This window comes from Bos mutus, chromosome 14 (assembly GCF_027580195.1).
Source record: "Bos mutus isolate GX-2022 chromosome 14, NWIPB_WYAK_1.1, whole genome shotgun sequence".
Taxonomy (NCBI): Eukaryota; Metazoa; Chordata; class Mammalia; order Artiodactyla; family Bovidae; genus Bos; species Bos mutus.
In genome coordinates, this window is record NC_091630.1 from 25,038,797 (window position 1) to 25,053,483 (window position 14,687).

Below are 14,687 nucleotides of genomic sequence, written 5' to 3' on the forward strand. Positions count from 1 at the left end.
ATCTGTTTCAGTGGGTTTAGACTTCTCAGCAAAAAGGGGCTACAGTGGATTCATCACCTCTCTTTTCTGGTTTTCAAGCCTCATAAGTCTCCAAAATGAAGAATGGGCCAACTAGTGTTTAAGAAGAAGCAGGCCACTGCGAAGCCAGAAAGGAAATTAGAACTTTCACTTCTGATATAATAAGCAAGTTAATAATAAATCTGTATAAGGTCTAATTTTGGAGCCTTCATCCCAATAGTATACCAAACAGCTCTGCATTATTCATCTTCTAAAGAAAGAGAAAAAGCTCCACAGAGTTCATGGAATTGAAGGCACTGCCTTCATATGATCGTCCTCTTCCAGTGTACTGTGATACGTGGTAGTTCAGGTGTATTTGGGAAAGTGGATTCAAGAATGATTTTTACCTATTCTTAACTGAATTAATCTTCAGAACCCAGGCAATGTCTTTAAAAATCCTAAAGAGCCAGCACATGTGAACAAGAAAATGGCAATTCTGCTATCATGTACTAAATAAATAAATAAATATATTTATTACTAAATATTTTATTACTAAATAAACTAAATAAAGATAAAGATTAGCTTAGTATATTTAATAAGAATCTTTGCACATTTTGAAAATACCAAAATGCCTACTTAAAATTCATATTCCTTTTCACTACCCTTAACAATGAATTGTGTTCTAAGTAAATAGTGTAGCTTGAGATATTAAGTCATCAATGTAATTAATATTCTTAAATTTAAAAAAGCATAAACTATCATGAAAATAGATAAGTTATATAAGTTGTCACTAGTTATCCAAGAATTGCCTACTGTAAACATATTTAAGTCATGTTAAATATGTGCGGGCCTCAACACTTTTGAGTCTACATATTTTTGGTAACTTACACATTAATATTCTTAAACTTTGCATATGGCAAATTTGGATATCCTTACATCAGTTTGCCAAAAATATTCAAATTTAAAGTGTTATGTTTCTTCCTTCCTGCCAGTAGATTGGTTTTGGCAACTTTATCTGGCTAATATTTGATTATTTGAAACTTTTGTTGCAGTTATTTTGAATCTGTATCCTTTTATACAGATAGAGTCTCTTCAAGGATGCCTCTGGGAGAGGGGCTGAGGAAGAGGATCATGGTGGGGCCTCACTCCATTTCTCCTTTAGCCCCTTGCTGTGCATCTAGATTACGTTTTAAGTTTCTGCCTAATAATTTGCTTGGAAATAAGGCTCCACTTGGAGAAGGCAATGGCATCCCACTCCAGTACTCTTGCCTGGTAAATCCCATGGACGGAGGAGACTGGTAGGCTACAGTCCATGGGGTCACTAGGAGTTGGACACGACTGAGCGACTTCTCTTTCACTTTTCACTTTCATGCATTGGAGAAGGAAATGGCAACCCACTCCAGTGTTCTTGCCTGGAGAATCCCAGGGACGGGGAGCCTGGTGGGCTGCTGTCTATGGGGTCGCACAGAATCGGACACGACTGAAGCGACTTAGCAGCAGCAGCAGCAGCAGCAAGGCTCCATTGCTAAGAAATATGTACAATTCATTAACTCATTTGTTAAAAATATCAAACTTCACTATATTATTAACATTTAAAAGTCATTAAATACTCAATTTATTCAATAAATTTTTCATTAATTCTATAAATATTAAACTTACTGCTTATTATAACTCTGTTCTTGACATTCAAAAACTGAGTAAAACTGGACAATAAATACTGGTGTTATTAGTAGTAAAGATACAAATCTTGCCTCATGTCTGTGCAATTGAGATAAGGTAGATAGAAGGGCTGCTGGGTACATACACCAAATCAAACCTTTAGCCACAATAAATTCCCACTGGATTATAATCTAGTCAACTATATATTAATAGTGAAGACAAGAATAGGGTTAAAATGTTTTATAAAATCTTGGAATTATCTTTAAAGGTTTAGAAATAAAATTTGGGATTTTGTTTTCTGGGAACAGAAATTCTCCAGTAATCTTTCCTTTTTATTGAAGAAAAATGATTTAGAATGTTGTGCTAATTTCTGCTGTATAGCAAGTGACTCAGTTGTATATATATGCACATTCTTTTTATATTCTTTTACCCCAAGAAATTGGATATAGTCCCCTGTGCTATACAGTAGGGCCTTGCTGTTTATCTATTCCAAATGTAATAGTTTCCACCTACTAACCTCAAACTCCCAGCCCACCCCTCTCCCCAAACCTTGGCAATCACGGGTCTGTTCTCTACGTCTGTGTGTCTGTTTCTGTTCTATATGTAGGTTCATTTGAGCCATATTTTAGATTCTACATGTAAGTGACATCATATGGTATTTGTCTTTCTCATTTTGACTTATTTTTTTTTTTTTTTTTTTATGCTCAAGCTGTGTCCAACTCTTTGTAACCCCATGGGTAGCCTGCCAGGCTCCTCTGTCCACGAGATTTACCAGGCAAGAATACTGGAGCAGGTTGCCATTTCCTCCTCCAGGGGATCTTCCTGACTCAGGGACAGAACCCATCATTTTGACTTATTTCACTTAGCATGATCATTTCTAGTTGCATCCATGCTGCTACAAATGGCATTACATTGTTCTTTTTTATGGCTGAGAAGTACTCCATTGTATACATGTAGCACATTTTCTTTATCCATTCATCTGTCAATGGACATTTAGGTTGTTTCCATGTCTCGGCTATTGTGAATAGTGCTGCTATGAACACAGGGGTGCATGTATCTTTTTAATTATAATTCTGTCCAGGCATATGCCCAGGAGTAGGATTGCGGGATCATATGACGGTTCTATTTTTAGTTTTCTGAGGAACCTCCATACTGTTTTCCATAGTTGCTGCACCAACTCACATTCCCACCAACAGTGTAGAAGAGAAATCCTCCAATAATCTTTAGGGTCTAGTCTTATAATTCAACTCATTTAGCTTTCACAAACAGAACAGTGACTATCTATACAGTGTATAACTTCTTAATGAATTAAACTAAACATAAAATGAAACTTTAAAATACACCATCTTCCAAAATTATTCAGCCATTTTGTAGAAATATATAGTAAGTTTACCTATTTGATGCCACTGAGTTTGATGGCTTACATGTATATGTTATTAACAATTCAAGACATTCACATTTCATTTGTATTTTATTAATATTTCAGCTACTTATTTACTTTAGACACAGCTTGATGCTAATTTTCATGCACTTTCAGTAGGTCAACACAAACTTCAGTACATGAGAATGTGGACCTGTAGTAAGTGAGCTGATAAGTCATATAGTATATATAATTTATTACATTATTTTTCTCTATATTCTCCAATACTTACTGCCAAAAGATCTGTGTATGTCCAAATACATTATTGATGAAATTATTAGCTACCAGTAGTGTCGTGTCTGGCTTTATATGTTTTCTTCACTTTCTTGGTTAAGTATTACCTTTTTATTTGTTTGAAGGAAGAAATCAGATCATTTGGATAGGCAAAAAAAGATTAAACAAGCCTGAAAACCTCCCACTTACAATATTTCTATGTAAGAATTAGAGAAAAGCATTTAGGTATAGAGCCTCCAAATATAAAGAAAAGATAATCCATGGAGTGCTTCATTCTTTAGAAACCTCTGTGATAAGGGAGGGGGCATATCTTTTGTACATTTTGTAAAGAGATTTAAACGCTAAGAGGCCCTCCTTCTCTCAGACCATGGGGCTAGAACCAAAGGGAACTTCCCAACTTCACAGCAAACGATAATCTTGTATTGAAACAAAAGGCAAGGATGACTCAGAATGTAATTAGGGTTGGGCATGTAAGCAAATGACACAATATAACTTGTGGTATTTAAAAAGAAGACAAGGCCCAGGAAAAGGCAGCTGATGTTTCCATACAGAGACAAGGCATACAGAATGAGAAGGAAAAAAAAACAAAAACAAAAAACAAAACACTCCTTAATTAATAAAATACAGCAAAGGGGATGATAAACCTCTGAATTTTGTAGCTGAGCATCCCACTTGTTGCTCCTCCCCATCTCATCATTTATAGAGAGGGAACGCTTGCAACATTTATATCTAAAACAAATGACAGAGGAGAGAAGATTTCTAAACAGACTGAATGTAAAAGACAGAGCTGGAGTCCCATTTCTATGAAAATAGAATGCCTCTGATATTTTGTCAACATTCTTGTTAATGTCACAACAAGATGAAACAGGCACAGAGCACCCTGGCACCCAGACCCGTTCATTGTTTAACCAGAGGCTGCTGATTTGTTATTCAGGTGCTTTTTATTTTTTAACATGTATTTGTTTTTGAAACATTTCTCTGTTCACATGAAGAAGGGCAGGGGCAAAAAAAGACATGAAATTCATCTACCTGTACTCTAAAATGTCATCTCACAGCATGTTCCAATACCAAGCCAAGAAATGGCTTAGACAGGATCCCTGCCAACTGGCAAGGACTTGAAGATTACTTGGCTTCCTGCAGTGCCATCCTTTTCTCACACAGCAAACCTCACAATTTACTTTCCAATGGTCTCAATGTTAATACTACATTCCTTTTGAGATATAGAACAGGGCTCAGCAAACTTTTTTTTTTTTTTTTTTGTAAAGGCCTGGATATCAGATTTAAAGCTCTGTGGGCCTTCTGGACTCTATTGCAACCACTCAACTCTGCCTTTACACAAAGAAAGCAGCCATAGACAATACATAAGCAAATGGGTATGGCTCTGTTTCAATAAAACTTTATTTAAAAATAGATGGACAGTTAAGGAATGAGCACACATGTATTCTAATAAAGTTTATTTACAAACATAGGTAGCAGGCAGAATTTAGGCCAAGGGCCAAAGTTTGTTGACTCATGTAATAGATTACAGAAATTCAGGACTAATTAAAATTTCTCCCATTAACATAGTTAGTAGGGAAATGTATAGAACATAGTTAAGTCTTATTTTCATACATACGTTTGAGTTGAAGTTTGCCCATGGAATTCATTCATTTCTCTAGTCATTAAAAAGAAATTATTCTTTCCAACTATGTTCAAGTCATTGTGTAAGACAAATAGATCTGCTATCAAAATAATATATAAAATAATAAAAAAAAGAACTAGTGAACAAAACAGGCACAGTCCCTACCTCACAGCATAGCGGGTCTGAGAGGATATATATGCAAATATTTACTGAGGTCTACTGCATATCATGCACTCTTCTACCAGTAAAGGTACACTGTACGGAACAAAACAGACTAGGGCCTCTGGTGGTGTTTACATTCTTAGCAGAGGCAGATAGAATCACTTTTGTGACAAACAATAAACAACAAAAGATCACAGTGGTAAATGCCATGAAGAAATTATATATATAATGATAGAAAATCACTTAGCAGAGTGAGGAAAAGTGGTAGGTAATGGTGCTCAAAGAAGACTTTCAGAGAATATTTCTGAGCAAAGGGCTGAATGAAGAGAAAGAGCCATTTATACCAAGATGTGGGGCAAGAATTTTTCTAGCTAGGTAAACAGCATGTAAAGTCCCTGAGACAGGAATGAGCTGGTCTGAGGGAGTTATAACAAGAAGACTAAAGCCATCTGAGTGTCCGGAATGAGGGAAAGGTTTAATAACTGAGATATCCAGAGAGGAGTGTGGGGCCGATCATATAGGACCTCATGGTAAAGAATATGGATTCTTTTCTCACATAATGGAAAACTGTACGAGGATACTAAGGAAAAGAACAATATATTCTTATACACTTCACACTGAATCAAGAATTACATATGAGGTGAGTGCTACTAAAAGCTCAATGTGAAATGGAAGTCAGGAGTAAGGAAGGGCTGCAGTTACCCATAGGAAAAAACCTGTTTGCCCTGATCCCAAAACCTGAGATCCATCAGTGGAGACAGTTTGGGGGAAGGCTTGCTCCTTCTTGCAGAGACACTCAAAAGACTGTATTATAGCTCCAAATGCCCAACTTCTGGGGCCCGGGAAGTCTGCATGCCTTCTTGGATCTTTCAGTTTTAAATATAACAATCAAAATCGAAGTATTCATTGAAAAGTTAATACAGAGGTCTATTTAGCTTGAAAATCAGGGGTTATTCTCAAATGAAGTTAGTGGAGAAATTTCTACAAGTGAGTTTAAAAGACAATTGTTATTCCTATTAACATTTCTCAGCAATTGACATTTTTTCTATCTCTAGGTATAAATAATGGCTTTCGAGATGGCTCAACAGGTAAAGAATCTGCCTGCAATACAAGAGACACAGGAGACACAGGTTCGATCCCTGGGTCAGGAAGATCCCCTGGAAAGGGAAACGGCAACCCATCCAGTATTCTTGCCTGAAAAATCTCATGGATAGAGGAGCCTGGTGGGCTACAGCCAAAGGGCCACAAAGAGTCGGACACAACCGAGTGACTAAGCACATGCATAAATCATATATGCATATTTTATTCAAATTTAACAACGAATTTTTAAAAACATACTTGTTGACTGTCTGCTCATTTTACCCATTCTAGAAATCCCCTCACATGCAAATAAGAAAGCACCCTCTCTGGTTTAGTATTACACAGTCACCAGTCACTAAAACAACCCACAGATGAGAAGTCAGTTCTAGTTACTTAGATTCACATGTGCACATATTACCCTGTATGCAATAAATATTTACCTATCAGTCTAGAAGTATAAAGTTATTTTTCATCCCATAGGAAGATCTAGCTGACCCTCAAGTAACTTAGAAGCCAATTTTGGCATCTGAAAGCAGTTGCAAGGTCCCTTAACTCGCTTTATTTTATACCTAGCACACCCACACACTTTAGCACTTGCTATTTTTTATTTTTACATTATGATGATAACAGTACTATTGTTCAGACATTTAATAGACACCTTGGAAAATATAAAGGTGGATAAGGAGACAGTCACTACACTCTGGGGACTCATAGTCTAAGTAGGCAAACAGCCATCAAGACAGATAATGAAAATGACAACAGTTACACAACATGGAAATGCAGTACTAACATGATATGTACAATGTGATAATACTGGAGAACTCGGCCTCTGAGGGTAAGTAGAGTGTGGGTAAATTTCATGGAGAAACTGGCAATGAAGCTGACTCTTAGAGAATAATTAAGAAGACAAATGGAGTCATAGAAGTTTTTAAGATCCTAGACCATTTGGCTAAATACAATTTGGATAATTAATACCATATAGCCTAGACTCAATATCTTTTAATGTAATATTAGGACAAAAATGTTGCATGATGTAGTTGAAAGGGAGCAGAATTTGTCACGCCAAAATATGCCTTTTGGCGTAAGGATTATTTCAGGCTGATTTTTTTTTTTTTTTTTTTTTGATGAAGGCTGATTATTTTTAAGAAACAGCAGACATAGGAAAAGCTCCAAAAACCAAGTAGGAATTAGCCTTCTAACTTACATTTACAGAGGAATTTACATTTACAAGAGAGATCTCCATTTGTAAGGATGTGGGTTTCCCAGGTATCCTAGTAAATAGCCCATGCTGCCAGTGCAGGAGATGTAAGAGACCTGGGTTTAATCCCTGGGTTGGGAAGATTCCCCTGGAGAAGGGAATGACTACTCACTCCAGTATTCTTGCCTGGAGAGTCCCATGGACAGAGGAGCCTGGCAGGCTACAGTACACGGGTCGCAACGAATCAGACATAACTGAAGCAACTTAGCACACATGCACACATACTCACTCTCTGTATCGCAAGAGGAAGATGACTGAACCTCTAGTAACTCTATCAACAGAGGAGGTACGGATTTAAATCTTCATAACAACCATACTCTTGTGTACTGTGCTTGCCCTGAAAACCTGGCTTACCTGAGACATCTTTTGTGTTTAGCTGGAAACAGTATTTGAGGTCATTTTGGGGGGGCGCTGGTTACTCAGTTTTCCTGGGTGCAGGTATACATATTATTAAACTTTTGTTTGTTTTTCTCTTGTTAACATGTTTTTTATTATAGAGAGGTCTTAGTCATGAACCTGGAATCGTAGAGAAAGTATTCTTTTTCTTCCTCCACATGGTCCTTGCTTAAGAGATAACTTAAAATATAGTTGGGAAGGTAAAGTATATACCCAAAACGTTGATAGCACATAGTAAGCGCAGACTGCAATACAAAGATAATGCATTCATTTATTCAATCAACAGACATTTATTACCCATATTCTGTGGAGGATCCCCTGGAGGAGGACATGGCGACCACTCCAGTATTCTTGCCAGGAGAACCCCCATAGACAGAAGAGCCCGGTGGGCTACAGTCCATAGGGTCACAGAGAGTCAGACACGACTGAGTGACTAAGCACACACACACACGGATGATGTACTACTCTAAGCCCTGGGGAAATGACACTGTACAAACACACAAGGAAGTCACACTCTAGTAGATATTAATATGAGTTGATAGGTGTGATACAAGGGTTTTTTTTTTAAAAAAGCTTATCACTATCACTGCTGTGCTGTGCTTAGTCACTCAGTCGTGTCCAACTCTTTGCAACCCCATGGACTATAGCCTGCCAGGCTCCTCTGTCCACGGGGATTCTCCAGGCAAGAATACTGAAATAGGTTGCCCTCCTCCAGGAGATCTTTCCAACCCAGGGGTTGAACTCAGGTCTCCAGCATTGCAGATAGATTTTTTACCATCTGAGCCACCAGGGAAGCCCTTGCTATCATTAATATGTTTCAGATAACTGTATGCTAAATCCTAATTCTCTGAAGCAAAGAATACAGTATTCAAGTAGAGAATGTTGTTAGTCAAAAAGTGCAGTCAAAAAATAACTTATCCAAGCACTTTATTAAAAGTGTTTCATTTATTAATATTCTGATGACAATTCATAACTGAATTTTATACTAACAATCAATTCATTAATTTTAGTTAGTGTGAAATAGTATAGTAGATAGATCTTTGCTCTCTGTTACAAGGCATGTTTTTAACTCAATTTACTTATACTTTCAATCAAAAAAAAAGAAAAGACACCATTTGGCAAAGGTAAACAGACTTTCTAAGCATTCTCCCAATACATTTTAAATACACGTATTTGTGAACTTGAGGTATATGAGAGAAAGAAAACAACAGTTCAAGAAGCACAGGATGTGGAATAGACATTCAACAATAGAGATTTCTGTGTCATAGGAGAGTAAAAAGGAATCACAAAAAAAGCGGCAAAGATACAAAGGCCTTTTGTACTTATCTTTACTATCCTAAGATCTGGTCACTCTCAGGTATTAGTATGGTTTGTTAATAATTCTGAAAAGAGCCATATGGCAGAAGAAAGTCAAACCTAGACGGACAACCCAGGTGTTTCATCCAATAAAAATGTGACTTTTGAACATTTATGTATGTTGCTTTTCCTGATTTAAAAGTAAGGATGATGCTACAAACCTATCTCATGTTGGTATTAATCAACAAGCTATCATGGAAAGCTGATCTCCAAGAACTAAATCTGTCACATCAAGAGACCAGTAATGTAACAGTTCCAGCACTTATGATGACCAATACATTCTATGCCCCACTGCCCACCTTGCCTCTCATCTTATTCAGTTACAAGACCAGAAAAGTTGAGGAATGAGATTGGGAAGTCTAAGTCTCATATATTGACTTATAGTGACAGCTAGTCTCTTGTGAAGAATATTTAAAAGAATCCAGTTTACCAAACATCAAGCAAGGTAATAGATTAACATAAATTATCATCAAGTTGCTGCTAGCATTGATAACATACATTTTGCATTAAAAAAAATTCCGAATAGTGATGACGTGAGCTGCATAATAATCACATGTTTGATGAATTATTCTGTTGAATAAATGGATGAATTACTTACACTTACACTGATAGCCTCAGGTTCTGCAGTGCATTACTTCTGATCCTAATACAACTACTGGGAATCAAAATAGAAGTAATACAAATTACAGTATTAAGTACACCAAATGGTTACAATAAAAAAGATTTCCATTTGAATTATCAAAATAAATACACTGCATGAAACTTAGAGCTTGAAGTATAGAAAACTTCTAATTAAGGGAAACTTATGAGAGCCTTTAGCAAGTTCTTTGCTGAATGCATTTATTTGGTTTCTTGATCCTCCAACCAATCGCATTAACAATGACAAAAGATATGCAAATTCAAACGGACAATTGTCAAGCCAAACTGCTCTGACTCAAACCAACAGAGACACTGTCAGCATATATTCTGCTTGATTCATGCTAGCAAGGGTCAGTTTAACCAAAAGACATGTTCATAGTTATGCTTGGCTATAATCTGAAAACTACGCCATAATCTTGACCAAAAATAATACAAACAAAAATCAAATGTATTTCAAACATTAATATATGAAGCATGTGCATGATTTAAATCCAGTAGAATCATGTCTGTATCCTGTTACTGTTGAATAACTGCATAACAACAACAAAAATATGCATTTTCATGCTTAAATCATCATTTGGATTGTATATTTTAAGCAAACAAAATATTACATTTTTGGTAAAACAACTCATTGAAGACAATTTGGGACTAAATTTCCCTCTCCACCTTTCTCAATGAATCCAAACTAATTTATAATGATTAAATTCTCATTCAAAACTGTATGAACAGTATACTGAGAATAATAATAAGCTATTCAACCAAATTCATTTATTCATGATGGAAATAAGTTTTGTGAAAGGAAAAAAGAAATCCTATTATAAACTGCTGTTGTAATTAGTGTCTGAAATTTAAGCTACATTTAATTAGTGCCTGAAATTTAAGCCATGTTATCAAAAGACTTCAGAATTGTTTGTTTTCTATTATTTTGCCTATCGATGTATTTTTTTCACCTGTAATCTACAATAGGAAGATTAACTAAAATTCCAAGGCTGGAAACTCTAAAACTATGAAGTTTTAGTTAACTTGTCAAATAAAATAACAGTGATCTTAGTTCAGTCCCTAGTGGACAAAAGTAAAATAACTATTACTTGGCATGATTCAGCAGGAGGTGATCTAAGTGAGTGTGACCACACAGGAACAAAAAAGAGCATTTGTCCTTTCCCTATCTTTTATCTTCTTAAAGGGTTTGTTCTGTTAACAGACTAACATAAAGACGACTAGACTGCTTGTGTTCCTAACCATGCACATCAAGTGAATTTTTAGCAAAGATCCCTGGGGGAGAAGCTTTCCACAAATGGGACACTGACATTGTCACCCTTCCAGTGACACATTTGAACACACTTGTTATCTGCTGCTTACTTGTTACACAATTAAACAGAGAGCAAAGAGGGAAGGAATTTCAGAAAGTGTGTTATTTTTCATTGGCATATTTTCAACAAAAACTTTTAAATGGTTTATAGAGAAATAACTAAATATGATGCTTGATTTTTGCAAATTAGGATTCAGTGCATACTCAACATTAACACTTATCTGGATCCCCACATTGCACTGTGTGTGACGATAATGTCTTGAGGAAAGAGGCACTTTAGGGACATAGCAAAATTTACATGTCATGTTCAGCCCAAAGCTGCAGGTGCATGTCTTTTCACAGTGGGCAAACAACCTCTTCCTAATGAATTCACATTCAAATATATTTTCCTGATTTTTTTCTCAAGGACAGAAGAAATATATGACAGAAATCAGTCCTTTACTATTGTACTAGTTGCTGAAACTGTTTCCTTTACATACTTATTCAATTTCTTCAATCAAATATCATACTTTGTATTTATCTACATTTTATATTAACTTTACTAGAGGTTGAAAAATAAGTATCTGGTGATGACTTTCTGTCCTAGCTGCACAAAATTTCAGGGTGTAAAATTGATTTGATCCTGATAGTACTGTTGTTATTTAATTTTTTCACCAACTTACTCAAAACATACATGCTTTGTTTTTTTTTTAAGTTGGGCTTTGACAGTCAGAAAAACTCAAGCTAAATTTTAAATAAGAGAAAACCAAAAATGTCACAAAATGTGCCAGTGTTAGGCACACAAATGGGGTGCCACCATACCTCAGAAGCACAAGCCTACAAAACGTTGGCTCACCCCCTTAAGTCACAGGGAGAGAGCCGTCTTGCATTTGCAAACACTGCCCCCCTGGAGCAAAAGGTAAACACACAAATGGCCCCCTAAGGAACTCTAAGTTAGTTGCAGCGGGAGAACAGAAAAGGCTCCGTGGAATTAGAAACTGAAAGCGTTCACTTACTTTTTGCAGCCACTGAGTATAATTTTCCATCACATGCTCCAGATGTTGAAGTTTCTGGGAAGAGAAATCCTGTTCCACGTGTGGAGCATCTCTCTGCAGAGCGTTTGTGTTGTACTGGTCTGTCGTACTCTCACGACAGTTACCGTCGTGTTCTGGAAGAATGAAAGTGTAGGCACATTGCCCATGTTGAATCCGGTTATATCTTCTCCCACCGTTTTCTGGACTTCGGCGCTGGTTGCTGCACCCTATGTGAGTCAGAATAGCAGCGAGGAAAGCAAAGGAAAGGAAAACTGTCATTGTACTGCCGGCACTCTCTTTCCGTGCCTCTCGCAAAACTCGCTCCTTTCTTCTGACCTTTAGTTCTTTATTTCAGGTAAAACTGCTTGTTTGTTTGACTTTTCCCTTTCAAAGAAAGTTTTGTAGAAGAATCACAGAAAACTAGCCATTTTTAGCTTTGTTCTAAAATGGTATTTTTTTTTTTTTAATTTCACCGTAATGATAGTTTCCTTAGTTAAAAACTTGAGATATTTATTGCATAGTAGCTGAGATTTATTGTTTCCTCTCGGTGTAACCGTTCAGCGTGGAGCCTGCCTGAGTCAGCTGCGTGTACATATTCTAGACCCTTTCCTCTACCCTATCTGCTGCAGATCTGCTATTTTCTCCCAGACCTCAGTGAGTTTTATTAAGGTTGCACATCCAAGCCAAGCTGGAAGCAGGCAGCCTTTCACAAGATGACTTGACAAGAATGCATGAGTGTGCCCCTATGCTAAGGATTGCTGATGGCTTGAAGCGGCTGGATCGTCTTACAAATTGGCTAGATGCGCATGACCTCGATCGTGTATGGCCCTCCCGCCCCTTCCGCAGACAATTGCCTTGAGCCTTTAGCAGATTCACTGCAAATCAATAAATAGAGCAGTCCACCTTAATACACTTTTGGTGTGTATGCTGACCTACTAAAATCTAGCAAACTAGAAGTATGTCTTTAAAGTTTTACTTGATTGGGGAACCTGAAGAAGAAAACTGGCATAGTTTCCAAGAAAATTATTTTTTACAGTGGATGATGAATCTGTACAATTATTAATTTTTAAAAAAAAAATAATTCTTTACTCTGGGGAAAAAGACATTAAAACCATTTTTAGAGATGGCATTTATTCACTTAGAATTTCAGGAAATTATCAGGAAGGGTCAAATTAGCAAAATATTTCATAATGTCACTCAAAGGAATATAGCATGTGCATATTAAGTAGAATAATTTTAGTATTTTCTGAGATATAAATTTTAAATAAAACTGGCTCCCCAGTCAGAATGCAGCCCTGTGTGTTCTGTGTACATAAATTGAGCAACTTCCTTACAAAAACACTGTGGTTACCATTTAAGACAGTGGCCTGAGAATTATTAATTCCTGTGGTACATCCCAATCATATATTTCACAAGGGCCTCTTTGGTACTGCAATGACTATCTTTAATGCTGGTATGGAAGTTCTACATAAATTCTCCCATGGCTGCACAGGAAAACTGTCTGAGAACAAACAGATCAGGTGTGTTAACGAGACAGCATAGGGCTGTCTGGGAGAAATCTCTGCTTCTATTAAGTACGAAATAAAAAGTATCAGAAGATGATTTCTTAAATGTAGGGTGTAAGCATTTGAACAAACATTTGAACATAAAGAACAGGTGATAATTATAGAATTAATTTTACAGCACTGAGATCTTTACTAGCTCTGTGTAGAAAACATGAATTATAAGCAAAGGCTTTCACCAAGAACTGGGAGGGATTTTGGGGAATGGAGTTTCCCAACTGCAATCATGGTGTGAAAACAGAAGCCACAGATGTTGACTCTCATGTCCTGGAATGGAGGCAGAAGGCAGTAGATGAAGAGCGGTAAGGGTTAGAGACTGATGTGTGGAAAGAAGTTAAAGGCGAGTGCAAAACAAATTTCAGAAATAATGTGATTTACTTGGGGGGAAACGGTGCCAAGATTTATCAGTCCTTTCCACACAAAATAACAAATTTCTGAACTGACAGATACAGGAGCAAGTAATACCAAACATAGCAATAGTCTGTGAACCGCCTTTGTGGCCTCTTCCTGATATTGCCCTGTCTCCTTGTTGGCTACGCTACTCATATGCCATAATAAGAATGACACTTGCTGAGAACTTACTATATTCCAGGCCAGGCTAAGCACTCCTTACACACAATCTTATTCAACTATCCCAACAAACCGAAGACATGAATATTACCTTTGACTCTATTTTTATCAATAGGAAAACTGAATCAAAGGCTAGTCAGCCACAAGTCACACAGCCAGCAAACAATGGTGCCAATAGTGAACTCTAGCCAACTGATTCCAACCTTATGCTTCTAACCCCACACCAGCCAAAGGATTTCCAAAAGGGCTCCAGCTGCACTGATTCACAGTTATAAAGCAGGTTAAGTGATCATACTTAGAAGGAAAAAAACTGATTAAAAGCCATTTTATACTACTAAGGTGGTTTAATCCTTTTCTGTGCCCCCAAAAAACAAAACATACAAAGTGACAGGTAACCCATGAAATTGAGTT

General features: G+C 36.8%; 1 protein-coding gene across 1 annotated transcript in view; it reads right to left on the reverse strand.

Moving 5' to 3' along the window:
- The window catches only part of ANGPT1 (angiopoietin 1), a 302,063-nt gene extending 289,222 nt beyond the window's left edge, over positions 1-12,841 (reverse strand). The window contains exon 1 of the mRNA XM_005894625.3: positions 12,127-12,841. Coding sequence (XP_005894687.1) covers positions 12,127-12,423 — 297 coding nt within the window. The 5' untranslated portion in view covers positions 12,424-12,841. The remainder of the gene's footprint in view (positions 1-12,126) is intronic.
- Between the last annotated feature and the right edge of the window lie 1,846 nt (positions 12,842-14,687).